This window comes from Melopsittacus undulatus, chromosome 4 (assembly GCF_012275295.1).
Source record: "Melopsittacus undulatus isolate bMelUnd1 chromosome 4, bMelUnd1.mat.Z, whole genome shotgun sequence".
In the NCBI taxonomy this organism is placed as follows: Eukaryota; Metazoa; Chordata; class Aves; order Psittaciformes; family Psittaculidae; genus Melopsittacus; species Melopsittacus undulatus.
The window spans coordinates 103,131,657-103,149,362 of record NC_047530.1 but is presented as its reverse complement, the minus strand read 5'-3'; the positions used below and the strand labels follow the sequence as shown (position 1 = coordinate 103,149,362).

Sequence of the window (17,706 nt, the reverse complement as noted above, 5' to 3'; positions counted from 1 at the left end):
GATCACACTCTCTAATACATTGGGTCTCTGACATCCTCTCACTACTCCTACGAGGGGAAAAAATACATCTGAGAAACAGGAGAAGAGCAGCTACTCTCAGATCTACTGTCTTGCTAGGGATAGACTGACATCTGCTGCTGTCGTGTGCTGTGGTAATAATCACTTCACAAATATTTAATCCATAATGATCTGCCTTTTCATTCCAGTGCTGCATAAGGCCAAGAGATGGCTGACAGTCACCTGAACTGGAGACTGGTGGATAGTATTTTAGAGATCTCTATTGCCATACAGAGCCTGGCATTTTGTCATTTCTTTGCAGAATGTCACTGTATTGTGTTCCATGCAATGTGACAAAACATACTGTTTTTAATCTGCCTCCCTTCCTTCCAGGTTCCTAAAATAAAGCGATGAGCACCTCTTTGAAGTGCTGCATGCTTTTTTAACTTCTATTTTGTGTTCCCATAGCAGAGACACAGCATAAACTGATCTGTTCACCCATCAGTTCAAACAGAAGTATTTCTCTACTGAAATGCCAGATAATGAAAAAATGCATTTATGCCCTTCCTAGGTGGAATGCCCCACTTCATGGTTTAACTGTTAGAGTAAGAATTTGACTAAAGTATACAAGTAGTATGCTTGGTCTCCCCTATCATACTGTGCTCTTGAAATAAGGTGCTGAATTTCCTTCTACTGTCTCAAAGTTAAAGAGAAATACTTAGCTTGCTCTCAAATGAGTGATGCAAAAGACTGAGGCAGTGGCACTGATACAAAACAGGCCTGATCCAAAGCCTGATGAAGTTAATGGAAGTTTTCCATTCACTTGTGTGTGTTTCAAAAAGAAAACAAAAAGGTGGAATACAGGTAAGGGCAATCTTGTTTACGAAAGCAGAAACATTAGTCTCTATGCAAATTTGTCCATTCAAATAAATCTTATATAAGTATTGGTACCAGAAGATGAATGAAGCACAATGTGATGAATGAAGCACAATGTGTCTTCCCCAAGACAAGTGACTTGAGCCTTGTGGAGTCCTTGCACAGCCATTGCTCCCAGGAAGGCTTGACTGCAGTGTCTGCACTGAGCTCTACTTTGAAAAGGACTGGGAGATCGGGGGGAGATTCTGAATTTAAGTTACCTTCAGGACACTGAAATTGCCTCTTCTAATTTAATTGATAATTTAGAAGTATGTTAGTAACTTAAAAATACCTCAGTAACATGTTCAGTGATTTTGGTAACATATGCATGTGCTTCAGAGGTCTCACCTAAGAAAACAAGATGGCAATATTGATCCTGTAGCTTATGAGCTCTCTTGGGTCCTGACTTGTCACATCCTGTTTGTGAAGGACACTTACTGGTTGGTGTGCAACCTAGATCTTGTAAGAAATTTAGCTAGTGCCTCTGGCACCAAAGAGTGTCCATGCTTGCAGTGTCAGCGGCAGTACATTTGGCATATTCTTGCCAACCTTTCTAACCTTGGAAATGCTAGTAGCCATATACAACAATATAACAATACAATATATATAAGGTATACAGTACTGTGTAGTATTTGGAATCTTATGTTGTTGATACCTTGGTAAAATTGTCTTGGAATTTACAGGTGAACTTTGGCTCTATCAGTCATGTATTTTTTTGAAAGCACTACATTTTTTGAGTGAATGTAAATATTGTAGAAACTTTTGTGTAACCTGCTGTAATTTGTTGCAGAAAAAGTACAGACAGAAGGTTGATGCTCTGAAGTTCACCAGTGTGGCTGACAGTTCTCAGATCAAGCATGCTAAGAAAAGCCAGGAACTGCAAAGTGATGTGAGTCCTTGACTGAATTTGTCTCTTTGCAAGTAACTTACTCATAATGTGATCATTCCTGAGATACAAACACTGGGGTGGTGGGTGGAAGAAAACCCAGTCATGAAACATTTCTGAATGTGAAATTTCTTGAGATTTATTTCCAAGGGTTTTTATCTGATGAATTTTCTCATTGAATTCTCTGAACTAGAACAATAACAACAAAAATCAAACACTTATGGGAATGGAAATAGACACGCGAGGCTTCTCAGGAATGATGTCAAAGGCTGTGAGGTGCCTCTACAAGGCAATCTTGGGTGATAGGTTGAATTTGAATATGGCTGAAATGCATTCATGAGAGGATTCCTGACTATTCCTGAGGCATTAATGTCACCTGCATGAAAACAGGTTATCCATGAAGTAGCAAAAGTGAAGGTGGAAGTTGTAGGAGAATCACAGTATTCCTAACTGATCCTCAGCCAATGCTTCAAAGCAAGGTAGACATTAGCTCAGGGACTGATGCACATTCATCCCAGCCTCTGTGTTTTTCTCCAGTGAGGGTCCTATCAAACTACTTCAAGTTATATCTGCCTTGTTAGACAACCAACTCTTCAGTTGTGGCTGTTAAAGTGCTTTACTTATTTTACTTAAGTACTTTACTTTTTGATTCTGTAATTCTGTGATATAGTGAGATGCTCAAATAGCCATATTTTCCAAACTGGATGCCTTCAGAATACTCCCTATTCTTCCTTGGGGTGGGCCGCACTGGCAGGTGGGATAGGATAGGATATTTCAGTATGAAGGGACCTACAATGGTCAGATGTGCAACTGCCTGACTAATTCAGGACTGAGATGGTACTTCAGAACTCCCTGACAAGATTTAGATGACAGGAACTGACTTGTAACTTTCCAGAAGGAGAAGAACCTGTTGTTATAATTGCTGCCTAACTAATTTTGGAACAGTAGTGATTTGACAAGCCTTGTATAAGCTACATTTAATATGTTGTACCTTGAAATGAAGATGCTGTCAGCTTCTCAGCTGTTATGTGAATGAAACATTACTGCTTCTTGAGTGGTCTTTTTTAGGCAGCTACCATGTTTCCTTTTTTTGATCTTCTACATCAATAAAAACACAGCACTTACTTGGATTAGTGTTATGTGTCTCAAATATGACACCAGATTGAATCAGAGGAGAACACTGGTCTCCTGATTCCCAGTATTTATCTCCTGTGTATTGGACAACGCTGCCTTTCTTTATGTGTGTGGAAGTCAGAATAGTAGCCATGGATTTAGAGCTTTATAGTAGGGACATTTCTTACCTCCCTTTCTTTGAGATGTAAGAAATACAACGCTGTGTGAAATGGGCAACTTTTTGCAGCTTTTCAACAGCTCCTCCAACAGCTTCATGGGCTTCTGAAACAGAGTAGTTTATTTCTCTGTTGATATTGCTCTGGGATATAAAATGGAGATGTTTGCTACTTGGATCATAAAAGGTCCTTGATATTTTCATTCAAAGTTGGAACGTTAGTCCTCACTGGAGTATTATGTCAGCAATTACATTTAGGTCACAAACTTTTTCTGCAGATTCAGTTGCATAATGTTCTTCATTTCATGCCTAAAATTCACTATTTCTGTGCCCTATTAAAGATTACCCAAAAAGTAGCTGCAGTTTAATATTGGATGAAAGTATTCTTGCATACATTTTGTACAGACTATGAATTGCTGAGAGCTTTATAGTCCATTAAGTAGCTAACTTTAGGAAACAGAATTAAAGTATCCTGATATATATGTTGTTTCACTGCTTCCATGAGTAATTGGTCAACCTGACTCTGTAGGTCAGCTTTTAAATTCATATTTGCAAAAAATGTCATGATGCTAAAGAGAAAGTCATCAAATAAATCAACCCTAACAAATCCCATAGTATTTGGGGTGTTTTAATAAATATTCCTTCAGTATTAAATGTGGACTACTGCCTGTTCAACCATGCTTTGCTTTCTGTGGACAGGTTGCCTACAGGTCAGGAAAAGAGCAGTTTCTTCATCAGTACACCATCAGCAAAGATGATCCTGTCTTTCTGCTGGCCAAAGCAAATGCTGCCAATATCAGTGAGGTACTGTGTAAGATACAGATTTGGTGTAACTCCTGTGAATAGTTACAGCTGCTGTTTCAATGTTTGTTCTGTTGGTGAAAGTTAGATTTTTTTCTCTGTAAAGGTCCAAATGTTTTAGATGTAAAAACTTTATAATGACTTTCTCTTAATTAAATACTAGTCAGGTCTGCTGTTCTGAGGACTTGTCACCTTTAGAGTTTGAAGCTGTGTATTTTCCACATGCTTCCAGATGAATGGCATACTGACAATTTCACTGGAAGCAGTGAGATAATGGGGTTACAGTACCCACAGTATCCACAGTTACATTATGTCAGTGAAGACACCACATCTCTTCTTTAAATATCTGGTTGCTGGACATTGAGTGCTTGCTGGTCTGATGTTATCTGAGAGCTTTCACTGTGACTACAGAACAAACAGAATATATTGATAGTAATAAAGAGTCTGTGTTATTGTCATCTCTTTAGAAACTCTACAAGAGTAGCTGGGAGAAGCAGAAGGAAAAAGGATTCGTGCTTCGTCTGGATGCTTTGTCATTCTTGACAGCTAAGGCAAAGAGGGATCTGGCAAGTGATGTGAGTATGGACTCCATCAGCCTTCTTTCTTTATAGGACAGCTGACAATCCGGGTTGCTACCAGAGTGTTGGGGATGTGTCACATATGTCTCTGTGCCCTGAGCCACCCTCAATTGATTTGTGCTAAGGAGCAATGGAGGAGTTGACTGGGTGATTGGCATTCTGTAATTAGTCAGAAGGTTTGCTCTGAGCAATTCAGAGTTTTTCCCTGCATGCTGACTGTGGTTTTCTATTCTCATTTTGACCTGAGGGTGAATTTTAGAACTCAAAATGAAGTGGAAATCTCCTGTGAAACATCATAACTCAGTACATTTATGATTGGCCAGAAAATTCCCAAATGAACTTTCTGACCTCAGTGCTTAGAGAATGTTGTTTTTCCTAGAAAGAGCCAAAAGAAAAGAGTTCTTAAAGCTTTATGTGAACATGTTATTATTGAGAAAGGGTTTATTCTTTACAAACACTATTTTCTAAAGCATTACAGTTCTTTTTTGCAAATGGACTTCTTAGTTGCTTGTGTCAAGGACCGAGCATGTCACAGTACTGATAGACCATTGCTTTACTACTAGCAGAGCTGTCAGTTTGGCAGCTTAGATCAATAACTTGTGGTCTATTTTTTTTCTTCACAGATTAAATATAAGGAAGGTTATGAGAAGATGAAGGGTAAAATGATTGGAGTAAAGGCTGTGGAGGAAGATTCACAGATGGCTCATTCCCTTCAAATGTCCAAGTTGCAGAGTGATCTGGAGTACAGGAAGGGATTTGAGGATACAAAGAATCAGTTCCATGTCTCCATGGATATGGTTAACCTTGTCCATGCCAAAAAGGCTCAGAATTTGGCCACAGATAAAGGGTACAGGACAGCTCTTCACCACTACACAGCCCTGCCGACTGACATGAAAGTGGCATGGGCCAAGTGGGCCTATGGATTGCAGAGTGATGTAAGTCCTGCTCTTAATATATTTCAGTGCTCCTTCATTCAACCCGTGCAGACACTTAGGTCTGAGTTTATTCAGATGTTTATGCTTTTAATGCCACAATATTTATGCACCTAATATTTCAGCTATTAAGCAGTTAATATTAAACTGATAAATATTAATCACATATTTGCTCAAAACATATATGCAATACAAAATGTGTACAGTTTTGAGGAGAATTATAATCCTGTTTTATGATTATGGCTTCTTCAAAGTCTGCTTCAAATGTTAATAAAACACTAGGGTTTGTATATGATGTACATTATTTTTTTACCTAATATGCAGGGTGGTTAAATAATGTATAGTGATAAAATTGGTGATAAAATTTCATACAGGTTACATGCTCAGCTGTAACCATCAGGTAAACTGTCTGATACTGTAAATGGTTACTGTAAGTTAGGCCTTCCATTCTGAGGTTTTAAGTCAGAACTTTTCAAGGAGACTAAGTTAGGTATCTGTACAGGTCTTGTTGAGGTATAACCACTTAAACTTGTTTGGCTTCTTTGAGAAAGGCAGCTGTAGTACTTGTATAAGCTTTTTGCAATTCAGTAGACTTTCAGTAGGAGAGATTTTGTGAGGAAAATGAGAAATACTCCTGTACACTTCCTCCTTGAAAACACATGGAAAGTGAAAAACTAGAAGCTTTCCCTCCAGTATAACAAAAGGATAGGGGTTAGGAAATACTAAATATCATTTTCTTATCATTGCAAATCATTAATTATCTTTTAAACAGTGCACAATAATATTGAAGGTTTTGCCACATGAGGTTAAAAATTACACATGAGAGTAAAGTGTAGACTGCTTCTAAAAATTACCTTGTGCAGCATATTGCACAAGTGCTGGCGAGTCCTGATACTTCTATTTCATTCTCTATTTTATTTTTTGCTTCCCTTGCAACTGTACAATAGTGAATAAAACAAAAGCAGGCACTAATTTGACTTGGTTGTTGTCCCTGAGATTTCTGAATCCTTTAATGGCATTTTAAGTGTATGAACACCAACAATAGTGTTTTTTCTTTTTCTTTGTCAGAACCGATACAGAGCAGATTTGAACTGGATGAAAGGAGCTGGATGGATAGCCACTGGGTCATTAAATGTGGAGCAGGCTAAGAAGGCAGGAGAACTCATTAGTGAGGTGAGATTTCATGACAGCATGTAACAGAATTTGCTGCATAATGCGTGCAAAATGTCTGTATAAAATTAAAATAATTTCTACTCAAAGGGGAAAGAAAAAGGCACAGCACATGAAAGCCCTCAAAACCAGGGATAGGACTGGTAATTAGAGGGAAACCAGATACCAAACACACACCAGTAGGAGTCCATATAGCCTTTGCAAAAACAAAGTAGGTGACAAATGATATTATGAATAATAATGGCAATCAAACAGTGCTCAATTGCTACCCACTAGCCTACCTTTTTAATGAAGCAAAACAGTAGAGATGATGAAAAGATCCAGTCATTGGACCCAGAACCTTCTTTTGTAACAGATACACGTTCCTTCTTATTCCTTTTTCATATATATTCATGCTAGCTATTGATATTCATATAGATATCTCTGTCTGTAGCTATCTATTGGCCCAAGTAGTTTTCATCCTTATTTCTCCCTGTAACCAATATCACTTATAGGAAAAGGCAAACTCTAGAATCCTTTGTACCAGTCCCACGAGATCTTCTAAGGCCTGGTGGAAATGGTTAAAAGGTTCATAATATTCTGTTTCTGTTATTTTATAGGAAGTCCTACTGGCTGAATCTGCTGCAGTAGGAGACTGAATCCTGTGATTTTTTTAGATAACCATGGGTAATGCAGGAATCATCTGTCCATTCACTCAGTGAGAATAACAGTATAGCCAGTAGTGTAGTGTCTCAGAAGATATGGTCATCCTTTCACATCTGCTGATTGCAAACACAATTTTTTTCCCATGTAATCATCTATGGTGAAGAAAGATGGGGTTTTTAGGCACCATAAATTAGATTCTCAGCTAGTGTCAAACAAGGTAGTTTCATAAAAGCTAGCACAGCAATGCTGGCTGGAATGGTAATTCTGAATCTGTAGAGGTATACCATTTTGATGTTATAGTAGTGAAAACTGCCAGGTAGAAATTTGACCTGCTAGGTTGTCCATCTCAACCTTTTTGTGAGTACTAAATAATTTTAGATGGCTATGAGCCTCCTCCTTTCTTACATACACACAGTGACTGGCCCTTGTACTGCTGCTAAAAAGCAATTGCCAGAATATTTCTGTGAGTTTTGTGTAGACATGTTCTGGTTGACTCTTATTTGTCTACAAATCTGATCAGAATTAAGAATAAACCACTTTTGTCCCCAGTTAAACTTAGAAAGATTGCTCATTTTTTAAGAGATCGCTTTCTGAAATGAAACATTGCTCATAGGCTTGTAATACCTTGGAAGAGTTAATGTGGAAGGGTTAATGTGGTTTACAGGTATTTGAAGTTCCTAAAGAATCAAGATAGTGCCTCAGATAGATAAACTTCTGTGGATCACATCTCAGTTTAAAGGAGGATGACATGCCTTTAGACTCAAACACTGAGATAGAAACAATTTCCAGAAGACTCATGAACACATTTATTGACCTGGGAGTTCATCACAGGCATTGGGAAAATTCAGTATGCACTATTTGGAGAAGAGATAAGAATATTGATGGGTTTAGGACAGCTAATGCAGGAAGAGAAGCATTTAGAGACCTGGCCATGTAGAAAAAGTGACATTTTGCCATCAAACAGCCTTTATCTTAATTATGTATGTATAACAAGATCTCTCAGAAACTACTATGGGTCCTTTCAAGCAAGCAGAATTAATATCATTATCTAGAAGATATACCATAACAATTAGGTATAGTGTTAATGGCTGCACAGATTTGCTGTAAATGTAAGAGGAAACCTAAACCCTGGAATGGTAAATTAAATGGTTGCCATTATTAACACACTATAAATGTATATGATCGCTTGCTTAAGGAAACTGTCAATAAAAATATAATCAGTCATACTGTATTTGAAATAATCTGAAAAAGATTTAAAAATTCTGAGTTCTGGAGTACTTAGGTAGGCAAAATCCAATTTTGAAATGTTTTCCTTATATTTAGGGAGAAATACTTTAATATTAATCGGCAAAAGGTTATTGTTAAATTGAAACAAATATTAATCTGAAGGTACCTAGGACATAAAGATGAGGAAAGAGGAATAATAATTATGTTCACAAATTCACTCTAATCTCCAGCAACCTATGATTTTTCTCTTTCAAATAGCATGAAAGAGCAGCACAAAATTCACAGCTTTGATCTTTTTCTGCTCAACAGAAGAAGTACCGTCAGCATCCATATGCTTTGAAGTTTACCAGTATTAAAGACACTCCTGAGATGATCCAGGCTAGAATTAGTTATAACCAGGCTGTGGATGTAAGTTATAATGTATATACATTATGATTATAAGAGTGGTATCCTCTTTGAACGACCCGATTGAAGCACTGGCTTTCTCTCTCTTTCTTTCTCTGAGATTATCCTTGGGAACCATGAAACTTCTGTGTTCTGGTGTGGTGCATCTCACAAAAGGCATGCTTCTAACTTGGAATGGGAAGTCATAGAGATGCCAGTAAAATGAATGGGAGTTTCATGTAGAAAAAGGGCTTTCTGTCCAATTGGCTTTTTTTCCAGAAGTAAAATTTAAGAGTAAGACTGACCTTTGGCCCTTCAGAGTCTTTTGGCCTCTTGAAATTCATTGCTGAAGAACACATTTGGGGTCCTTTCCCCTTTTCAAACAGATCTTTCAAATTTCAGTTTCTGCATGTTCTTTCAAAACAAAATGTAAGGCAGCATGACAAGGAAATAAAAATAAATAATTTCAAGCTGTCATCCTGCTGAGAGAGAAATCCAGGAGGGGAAACCTGAAAGGGAAGAATTGAGGCTGTTTGGTGTTTAAACATGTTTATTTTTAATAGAAGAGCGATTTAAAAATATTGTAGACTTAACTGGGATAATGCAGAAGTGAATAGTAAGCAAAAGTCACTCAAAAAAGACAAGTTTCAAACATGAGAGGATGTTTTATTTTGAAAATAGATATTTTTAAAGTGAAGAAGAAGATGAAAGACTTTGTGTAAAACACATGCTATTGTAATACTTATAGTGTCTATGCCTTTGGTGTAATTAATAAGATTCAAAAGGCTTACATCTCAGGCAGGATAAATATAAGTCATTTTGTTCTGCTGTGCCACAGTCAAAATCAGTCTGCTGCTCTACTTCACACGTGGAGTTCTCATTAATTTTCCTCTTCTGGAGTTGTAATACAAGTGGGTCTACTTGCTAAAGAAAGTGGCAGCAGGGTGAAATGAAGAGTTTCATCCTAATTTCAAACCTTCACACAGAAATAACAGCCTAGGAATGGCAAGTCAGGTGGTCAAGACATGGGTCATATGTAAGGGCAAATCAAATGGTGGCAATGTGTGCTCATCTGAAATTATGGTGTCAATATAAGAAGAAACTAAACTGGGAAAGAAAGATAATGTGAAAGAGGTGAACTGTGCATACTCATTGTAGGGGAAGTTCCAGTTAACTGCATAGAACTCCTCTTGTCTGCAGACATCCAAAAGCTAGCTAGTCCTGGGCCAACCCTATATTCTTCCTTCAAGAAATGATACAAATATCTCATCTAGACACTGTTTTATGGGTATTCTGGGTATTTTTATTCTTCTGCCACTGACTGTTGAGCACCCCCTTGTAACTAGCTCTGGAACTAAATTTGGAGTACTTGCACAGCTAATTACCATTATATTTATCTGCTAAAAATTAACAACTTTGGAGAGATGTGTTTGGGGAACTTCAACTCCCCACATTTCTATGGAATTTGAGAATTTTTGTAGGCCACCTATGGCTACACATCCTTAACAATTGTTGTTTATGCTCCTTCTCCCTATTCATGTATGTTGGAAGTCTTATCAAATTAGTATTCAAATATCTGAGTTTTCCTATCTATTGATTTATACACTCAAAGGAGTCCCTCTCTAGCAGACACTAGCTGATAGCTGTATCAGACTCAAAGCTTTTTGAATACATTTTGACTGATAAATTTGCCTTTATCTGTTAATGCTGCCGTCACTTTTTTGTAGTCTTTGCTTCCCATAGACCTATTTGTCAATGTTTTTTGTCTCTGAACAATGTGCATGTGTAGTAAGTACTTGCTACTGAAATTCATCTCTATTTGCAGAGGCTGTACAAGGAGCATGGAGAGAGTGTAAAGCATCAGTATACACCCACAACAGATCTTCCTGAAATCCTTCAGGCCAAATTAAATGCTATGAATATCAGTGAGGTATAAATCTGACCTTTAATATTTTAAAGTGAAGTTAAAAAGTTGATAGTGCTTTGCTCCTGGTCTTTCACAGAAAAGCAAACTAAATTTCTTTCCTTTCCCTAGTATATGATTATTCTGTGGTCTAAAGGTTTATGAATACGAGAAATTGAACTTCTCCTAACTTAGATTAAGAATGAATCTTTATTTTTATAATGGACATTTTTATAATGGACATTTTTAATGTGATTATTCCTGTTGTGTATTGATAGTTTAATTTATGTTAGCCCTCTGTGTTGGGGTAGAATGAAACTAATGTGATAACATTGCTAGGATAGCAAAAGCGTTGCTTTGTCAACCCTCTGAACAGCAACTCTTCTTTATTTCTGTTCTGTATTTCATAGATTCACTATAAGGAGTCCTGGCAAAAGATGAAAGACGGTGGCTATCAACTGAAACTTGATGCCATTCCCTTCCAGGCAGCAAAGGCTTCGGGTGAAATCATAAGTGATGTACGTGAACTTACTGCTGATATTGTCCAGTAGGATATGTCAGTCACTCCAGATTGTTTCTGCTCTGCTGAGTGACACTTGATGGAAACAGCATGTCCTGATAACTCTACATCTGGGAGACATATGGCCTTGGTCCAGTTAGTTGTGATTTTGGAGGTGCAGCCACAATGAAGTGTTACTGGTAACTAAGCAAAAGAAGGTTTGCAAAAGCAAACAACCCCTGGCAAAGTTGACTAATTTACCTGCTGTGACTGGACAATCACAGGGATTGTTCAGGAGCTGTCAGCCACTGTTAGCTAGGCAAGCTTTGGAAGAGATTGCTTATTCAGGAAGTTCTACTCTTCAGGGTTTGTCTTGAGTGTCCTTTAAAGGTTGTAGAGATATACAGATAAGTATAGAAGACCAGTTAGTTGTTCTGACTTTGCTAGAGAGCTGCTGGAGAGAGGCTTCTCAGAGGTTGATTCTGAGGTTGAATCTGTACCAGGTTCTTGTCTTCCGCCACCTGTGTAATAGCAGGTAACTAACCCAAGCTGTTTGTAAGTGTTATTGTAATTTTTGTGTGTTGTTTATGTTTGCACGGGTGACATCTTCCAAGTATCCACTAAAGGTCCATTCAGATTTATTATCATATTGGGTATAGCCAGAATTTATTGTCCATAGCTCTCTTTCTATAACATGAAAACCCTTTTGTTAAGGTTTTAACAATCTGACTAATACTTCTATTCACATTTCTATTCTTATTTCCTTTGTAGCACAAGTATAAGGAGGAATTTCAGAAAATGAAAGGACAGATGCTTGGCTCACGAGGCCTGGAAGGTGATATTCATATTGCTCATTCAGTCCATGCAGCATCGTTGCAGAGTGATGTAAGTATAAGAAGATGTGGGCATTTTGGAACTGGTTTCCTAATAGTAAGATGCACTTAGCTCTGTGGAATAGCTTACTATTTAAGAATTAGGGCTTTATTCCCCACTTTACAGATATGTTGGTATACTTATGATATTCTTGGCATTGTTTTACATTATTAACAATTCCATGAATTTGAAAATAAAAGATTGTGCATTCTTGCACAAACTCCTCCTGCATAACACTAATGCCTAGCATAGAATATTTTACTGAAAGTGTCACTCAGAGGCAGGTCTAACTGAGAGTTAGTAATGTGTTTTGTACAGAAGTAAATTAGATTTGGTAGAGATATAAAGTTATTCAGTAATTACTTTCATTTTACAGTTTTCCTGAAAGACAGAAGGATAAATGAGTTTATGGATTTTCAAGTTGGCCTTTTTTGGTTGGGAAATGGTTCCTGCTTGGTCTTGGTATATGCTAAGAATTACATTATTTGTTCATTGTCTATAAGAATCATGACTGTTCGGTGCCTTTTGAACACTGTGGCTTGATCAGAAGGCAGTGAAATATTTGTCTGACTTTAAACACATAAATAATCTAAGAACTACATATCTTACCATAATTGCCCATAGTAAGCCTGATTGTGGATATAGATGGGAGAGTGTTCGTGGATTTCAGTAAGTGAGTGCTGAGCTTGTACTGGGATTCTTTCTTGTGTGATGGTATGTTTAGTCATGCATACAGGTAACACCAAGTGTCTGAAGAATTCATCCATCTGTCAGGTTATTCTAAATCAGTTTGATGATCATCTATAGCTCTGGATGTTCATTATCTGGATGAACAGCCTGAACATCTCAAATTTGCATAATCTGATAGGGAAATGTCATGTGAAAAAAGTTCTTTGAAGATTTTTACACCTTTCTTTTCCTGGACAGAGACAGAATGGGAAAAAAACAACCACTAAAAATCACATTTAAAACTATGAAATGAAACTGGCTGAATTGATGGGGACCAACAAGTAATTTGATTGAGGATTTGTGCTAATTGTAATATAAATATGGCTGTTTGCATTTTATCCTCAGGCAGTAGCTTCACCTTTGTCTTGTGCTTTCGAGAAATGCAGTGGATTAAAATTTCATTTATCAGCTTGGTAATTCTGTAGATTCAATGTATCCAGTTTTAACAAAAAAATATAAATGATATCTCAGCTTAATTGACTGTAATGTAGATGGCTACTATTTTGATGAAGAATAGGCTGCCACATATTCTAAGTATTGATCATTCGCAGTATAGTTAAACAAGTTGGGAACTTACCTTTAGAAAGAATAATTTATACTGGATAATGGAAGAAATATGGAGAATGTGTCTTCTAATCAAAACCTGAATTCTAATTACCATGCTGTGCTTTCTATGTGATCTGTTTTTAATTTGATAGGTGAAATATAAGCAAGGTTTTGAGGACACAAAGACTCACTTCCACCTGCCACTGGATATGATAAACTTGGTACATGCCAAGAAAGCCCAGTCTTTGGTCAGTGAACAAGAATACAGACAGTTGCTACACCAGTACACTTCTTTGACTGATGATATGAGGTTGCGGTGTGCCAAGAATGCATACAAACTACAGAGTGAGGTAATTGCAAAGTACCCCAGCAATATTTCCCTGTTGGTTTTGATGCAAGAGAGTTCTGTTCCAAATCAAGAGAGCAGACAGTATGTGTTTGAGCAGCAACTGAGGGATAAACAATGGCTGTTCCCCCTTGATTACATTCAGGAATGAGACATGTATTTTATTGGGCAGTTGTACAATGTGTGTGTACACTATACCAAGAGGTAAAACATAGTAATCTTAGATGATCTGGCAGAGAAGTGTTTGCAAGTGAGGATGATTGCAATGTTGGTAACATATTCTTTTTAAGATCTTGCTAACCATGCAGACTGGTTGCCATCTAGTATTTGAGTTGATTCGCGTCTGGGTGATATTCATGTGTGCTTCCACAAGAAAGATGCCTTTTGTTAAAAATCTGATTTTTAAGATATGTATGAGCTCTGTCCCAAAACATAACCATTGAAATTCTAAGAAGGATGAGTTTAGCTCCCTACATAATCTTTAGTAAATTAACTGAATAATGCCTTACAAATTCAAGTGTAGGCTGTGTCTGTAGGCACAGCCCTGAGCAAAGGGCTTTTAATAGATTACATTGCCTCTGGAGACCTCAGGAGGGGCTTTATCTGGCTCCAAAATGCTACTGTATATCAATTTAACACTTTCAGCCAGCAATCTTAAAGATGTCAGACTGTGTTCAAACAAGTATAAACATCAATTGCCAGTTGTGCTGCCCTAACTTGGAAGAAAACACAGGTAATCAGAGATTCTGGGACAGGTTTCCATTCGTGCCTTTCTTTGAGTTGGGAGTGAAATGCTGATTGGCAGCAACACATCTCAGAGTGCAGAATGTGCTCTCTCTGGTGCTAATAGCTGAAATTAGACAAGAGACCACCTTCTAGTGTTGTTCTCTCTTACTTTCCATTTTATGAAGAGTATTTCCTGTATGCAACACCATGATGCCTTTGAGCCTAGAGATTAGACCTGAATGGAAGAGAAGCTGGTTCTCAATAAAATGAAGTCATAGTCCTTTTCCATTATAAGTAGGTAGCTTAACCAAAATACCTCATTAACTAAAGCTAGTTCTTCCCACAGCAAGCAGTAGCAGTTTCCACATATCCATCAAGTAGGTTAATCTGTGCTTTTCTAGTTGTTTGGTCCATATAGTTCTTTCTAAGCAGAAAATCCCCCTCCACACACTTATCATCATCAAATGAAATAATATTTGTCCTAATGTATCTACCAGTAACCTCTTGGTACCTTTTGAAAAAGTAATATTTCCAATGAGTCCCTGCTGGGTTTGGTGGTCTGGAAAACATTTTAACAAAGTCTGTAGAGTGGCTTTTAGTGGTATTTTTCCTTAATGTTCCCTAATTATAATTGACTATTCAGAGCTATTAAAACCTGAAGCTATTTTGTCTGCAATTCCATGTACTAAAAGGTTTCCATCTTTTATTTAAAAGTCTTTTCATATACTTTTCTAAACTGGTCTTATATATATTTATAAATAAATAATATCTATGATTTAGATGTTATATATGAAGAAAATCCATCTATCTAGAAAAAGGTTTTTCAAGGTTACAAATGGAAGTTAGGAGTCCAAGTATCATTCAGTGTTCATGAGACTTAGTAGTCCTCAGAATCTTGCCTCTGTACTGTAGATCTGCCAGGGCTGAACGCACACAGACACATAAAGAAAGACAAGAGCGTAAGGTAATGCATATGAACTCTGTGGTAGATACTAATTTTAAATGGATTTGTTTGAATATTGTATATATTTGAAGGAATAAATATAGGACATCTCCAATGCAAACTTGTAATTACTTCTGCTTGGTTTTGCTTAGAATTTATACCGGTCTGACTTGAACTTTATGCGAGGAGTTGGATGTATTGCTCCAGGGGCTCTAGAGATTGAAGGAAGGAAGAAAGCTTCTGAACTCATCAGCGAGGTAACAAAAGAGGGGTTTGATTTCCCCACTACAAACAAGAATTTGCCAGATGTCTTTCTATTAAACTGGGCTGGCAAAGTGACTCACTGGATAATGCTAGGCTCCCTCCCCTTATGTTTGATCATTCTATTCGTGTCCTAACTGCAGATGGGTGAATCTGAAGGAGTTCAAGGTTTTGCAGACTTGGCTAATTGTTTTCACAAATCTTTTCTCCTGTGTTTCAGACTCAGGAGGTTGTTATGTTATTTATTTTAGAATTGATTTTATTTTTTTCAACTAAAAATCAGGCTGTGCCTATGTAAGTGCCTTGTACTGTTTCTCTAAAATTAGGCTGACCTGTGGAGGGCCCAATATATTAATTACACTGTCCTCAGCTCTGCTGCTGCTTTACAGTCTTAATCTGGTTTTCACTTGCTGCTTTTGTGCGCTGTTGTTCTCAATATTGTTTTTGCAGTGATCTTGCAGTTATTTTGTTCCCAGTTCTGACACAGGACCAAAGGCTTGGTGGAACCTTATTTGTCTCCCAAAAAAGTTCAGCAGGCTTGTGCAGCACCTTCTCTCTGAGTGGGTTTGCCTTTACTGCAATTCCACTAGCCAGGGTTAATGACACCAAAGAGTGAAATAACCTCATTCCTGTATTCAGCATAGCAGCACTTTGTTTTTTTACACCTTGTTTCTTATGTACTTTTCATTTATCCTGTGAGACCTGAATGCACCAAATTGAGGGTAGCAAAAGGTAAATTAGTTTGATGGTCAATAGACACATACCCTTTCCAAGTAAAGTTTTAGGCACAAGAAGCAATACTAGACCACTGGTATTGGAAAAATCCCTTAACTGACAAGACACTTTAGTTATTCTGTTCCTTTTTCTTTGTGTGTGAACTCAGAGTAAATATCGTCAGCAGCCACATTCCTTCAAGTACACATCGGTGACAGACTCTCCTGGCCTCCTTCATGCAAAATTCAGCAATATGATTGCTAATGAGGTAGGTTCTCCTAACGTGAGTGAGAAAATATGCCTTTCAAAATGCAGCAAGCTAGGGATGGAGGAGTGGGAAAGAGACAACCCTGTTCTGAGAGCAAACTGCATCAAAAAGAAAAAGCAAGCATCACTGATTTGTGCTTTTTCACGGTCAGATCTTATTATTTCCAAACATTTAATACCATTCTCAATTCAATCTCTTTTAAAAAGCTTAAATAGTACCCATACAATAGAGTTCCATTGTCAGGTTTTGTAAATGAAACAGAGCCTCAAAAGATCAGGTCTTTGGGGTGTTCTTGAGGGAGCTCATTTGCATAGTATGGTCCACTTTAAGGGGCTCCTAAAAAAAATAATCGCTTTTCTAATTTGGGAAAAATGCAAGACAAAGCCCACAGGCAAGTTATCAAAATCATCTATAACAACATGAAGAAAAATCCAAGCTAGAAAATATGGCCAGTCTAACAGAAATGCCTACCTTTTTATTTAACACACATTCACGATTCGCTTAATGTTCATAGGTCTACTTTGGGCCTGCTGGGAACATAACAGTGCAAGGCTAACAATGTAGTGGGTTGGCATCATGATTTATGTATAAAAATTAATGTCAAAGTTTTTTCTGTCCAGAAGAAAACCCCATTGCAATTGCAGTGGCATATTCTTAGCTGTTTTTGTGCTGGTTGACTACAGTTGTCATAATCATAAACAATTTACGTCCTGCTGTTATATTAGTGAAACAGTAAAGAAAATGAATTGCAATTGCCTTTTTGATCTCTTTCCTAGCGCCTGTATAAAGCGGTGGGAGAGGACAGTCAACATCACTATACACCAACACTGGGTCTGCCTGAGTTTACACGGGCAAGAATAAATGCAGCCAACCTCAGCGATGTAAGGATTTGTTCTGTGTTTCTTATATTTCTTGGGATGGAGGATGAATTGTACAGTGGCAGGAAAGATGGATAAGTAGAGGACTTCTTAGGTCTATTCTAGTCTTTCTTTCCTTGATTTGATTATAATGATATCTATCTCCATTAGCATATATAAGGTTGTGAGTAAATTAAATCTACATAAAGAACGAGACA

General features: G+C 37.5%; 1 protein-coding gene across 1 annotated transcript in view; it reads left to right on the top strand.

The window, feature by feature from the left end:
• The window catches only part of NRAP (nebulin related anchoring protein), a 48,521-nt gene that overhangs the window by 21,374 nt on the left and 9,441 nt on the right, over positions 1–17,706 (top strand). Inside the window, exons 21-33 of the mRNA XM_034061906.1 lie at positions 1,703–1,801; positions 3,786–3,890; positions 4,355–4,462; positions 5,089–5,400; positions 6,466–6,570; positions 8,749–8,847; positions 10,649–10,753; positions 11,137–11,244; positions 11,997–12,110; positions 13,526–13,723; positions 15,541–15,645; positions 16,533–16,631; positions 17,408–17,512. Coding sequence (XP_033917797.1) covers positions 1,703–1,801; positions 3,786–3,890; positions 4,355–4,462; positions 5,089–5,400; positions 6,466–6,570; positions 8,749–8,847; positions 10,649–10,753; positions 11,137–11,244; positions 11,997–12,110; positions 13,526–13,723; positions 15,541–15,645; positions 16,533–16,631; positions 17,408–17,512 — 1,662 coding nt within the window. The remainder of the gene's footprint in view (positions 1–1,702; positions 1,802–3,785; positions 3,891–4,354; positions 4,463–5,088; positions 5,401–6,465; positions 6,571–8,748; positions 8,848–10,648; positions 10,754–11,136; positions 11,245–11,996; positions 12,111–13,525; positions 13,724–15,540; positions 15,646–16,532; positions 16,632–17,407; positions 17,513–17,706) is intronic.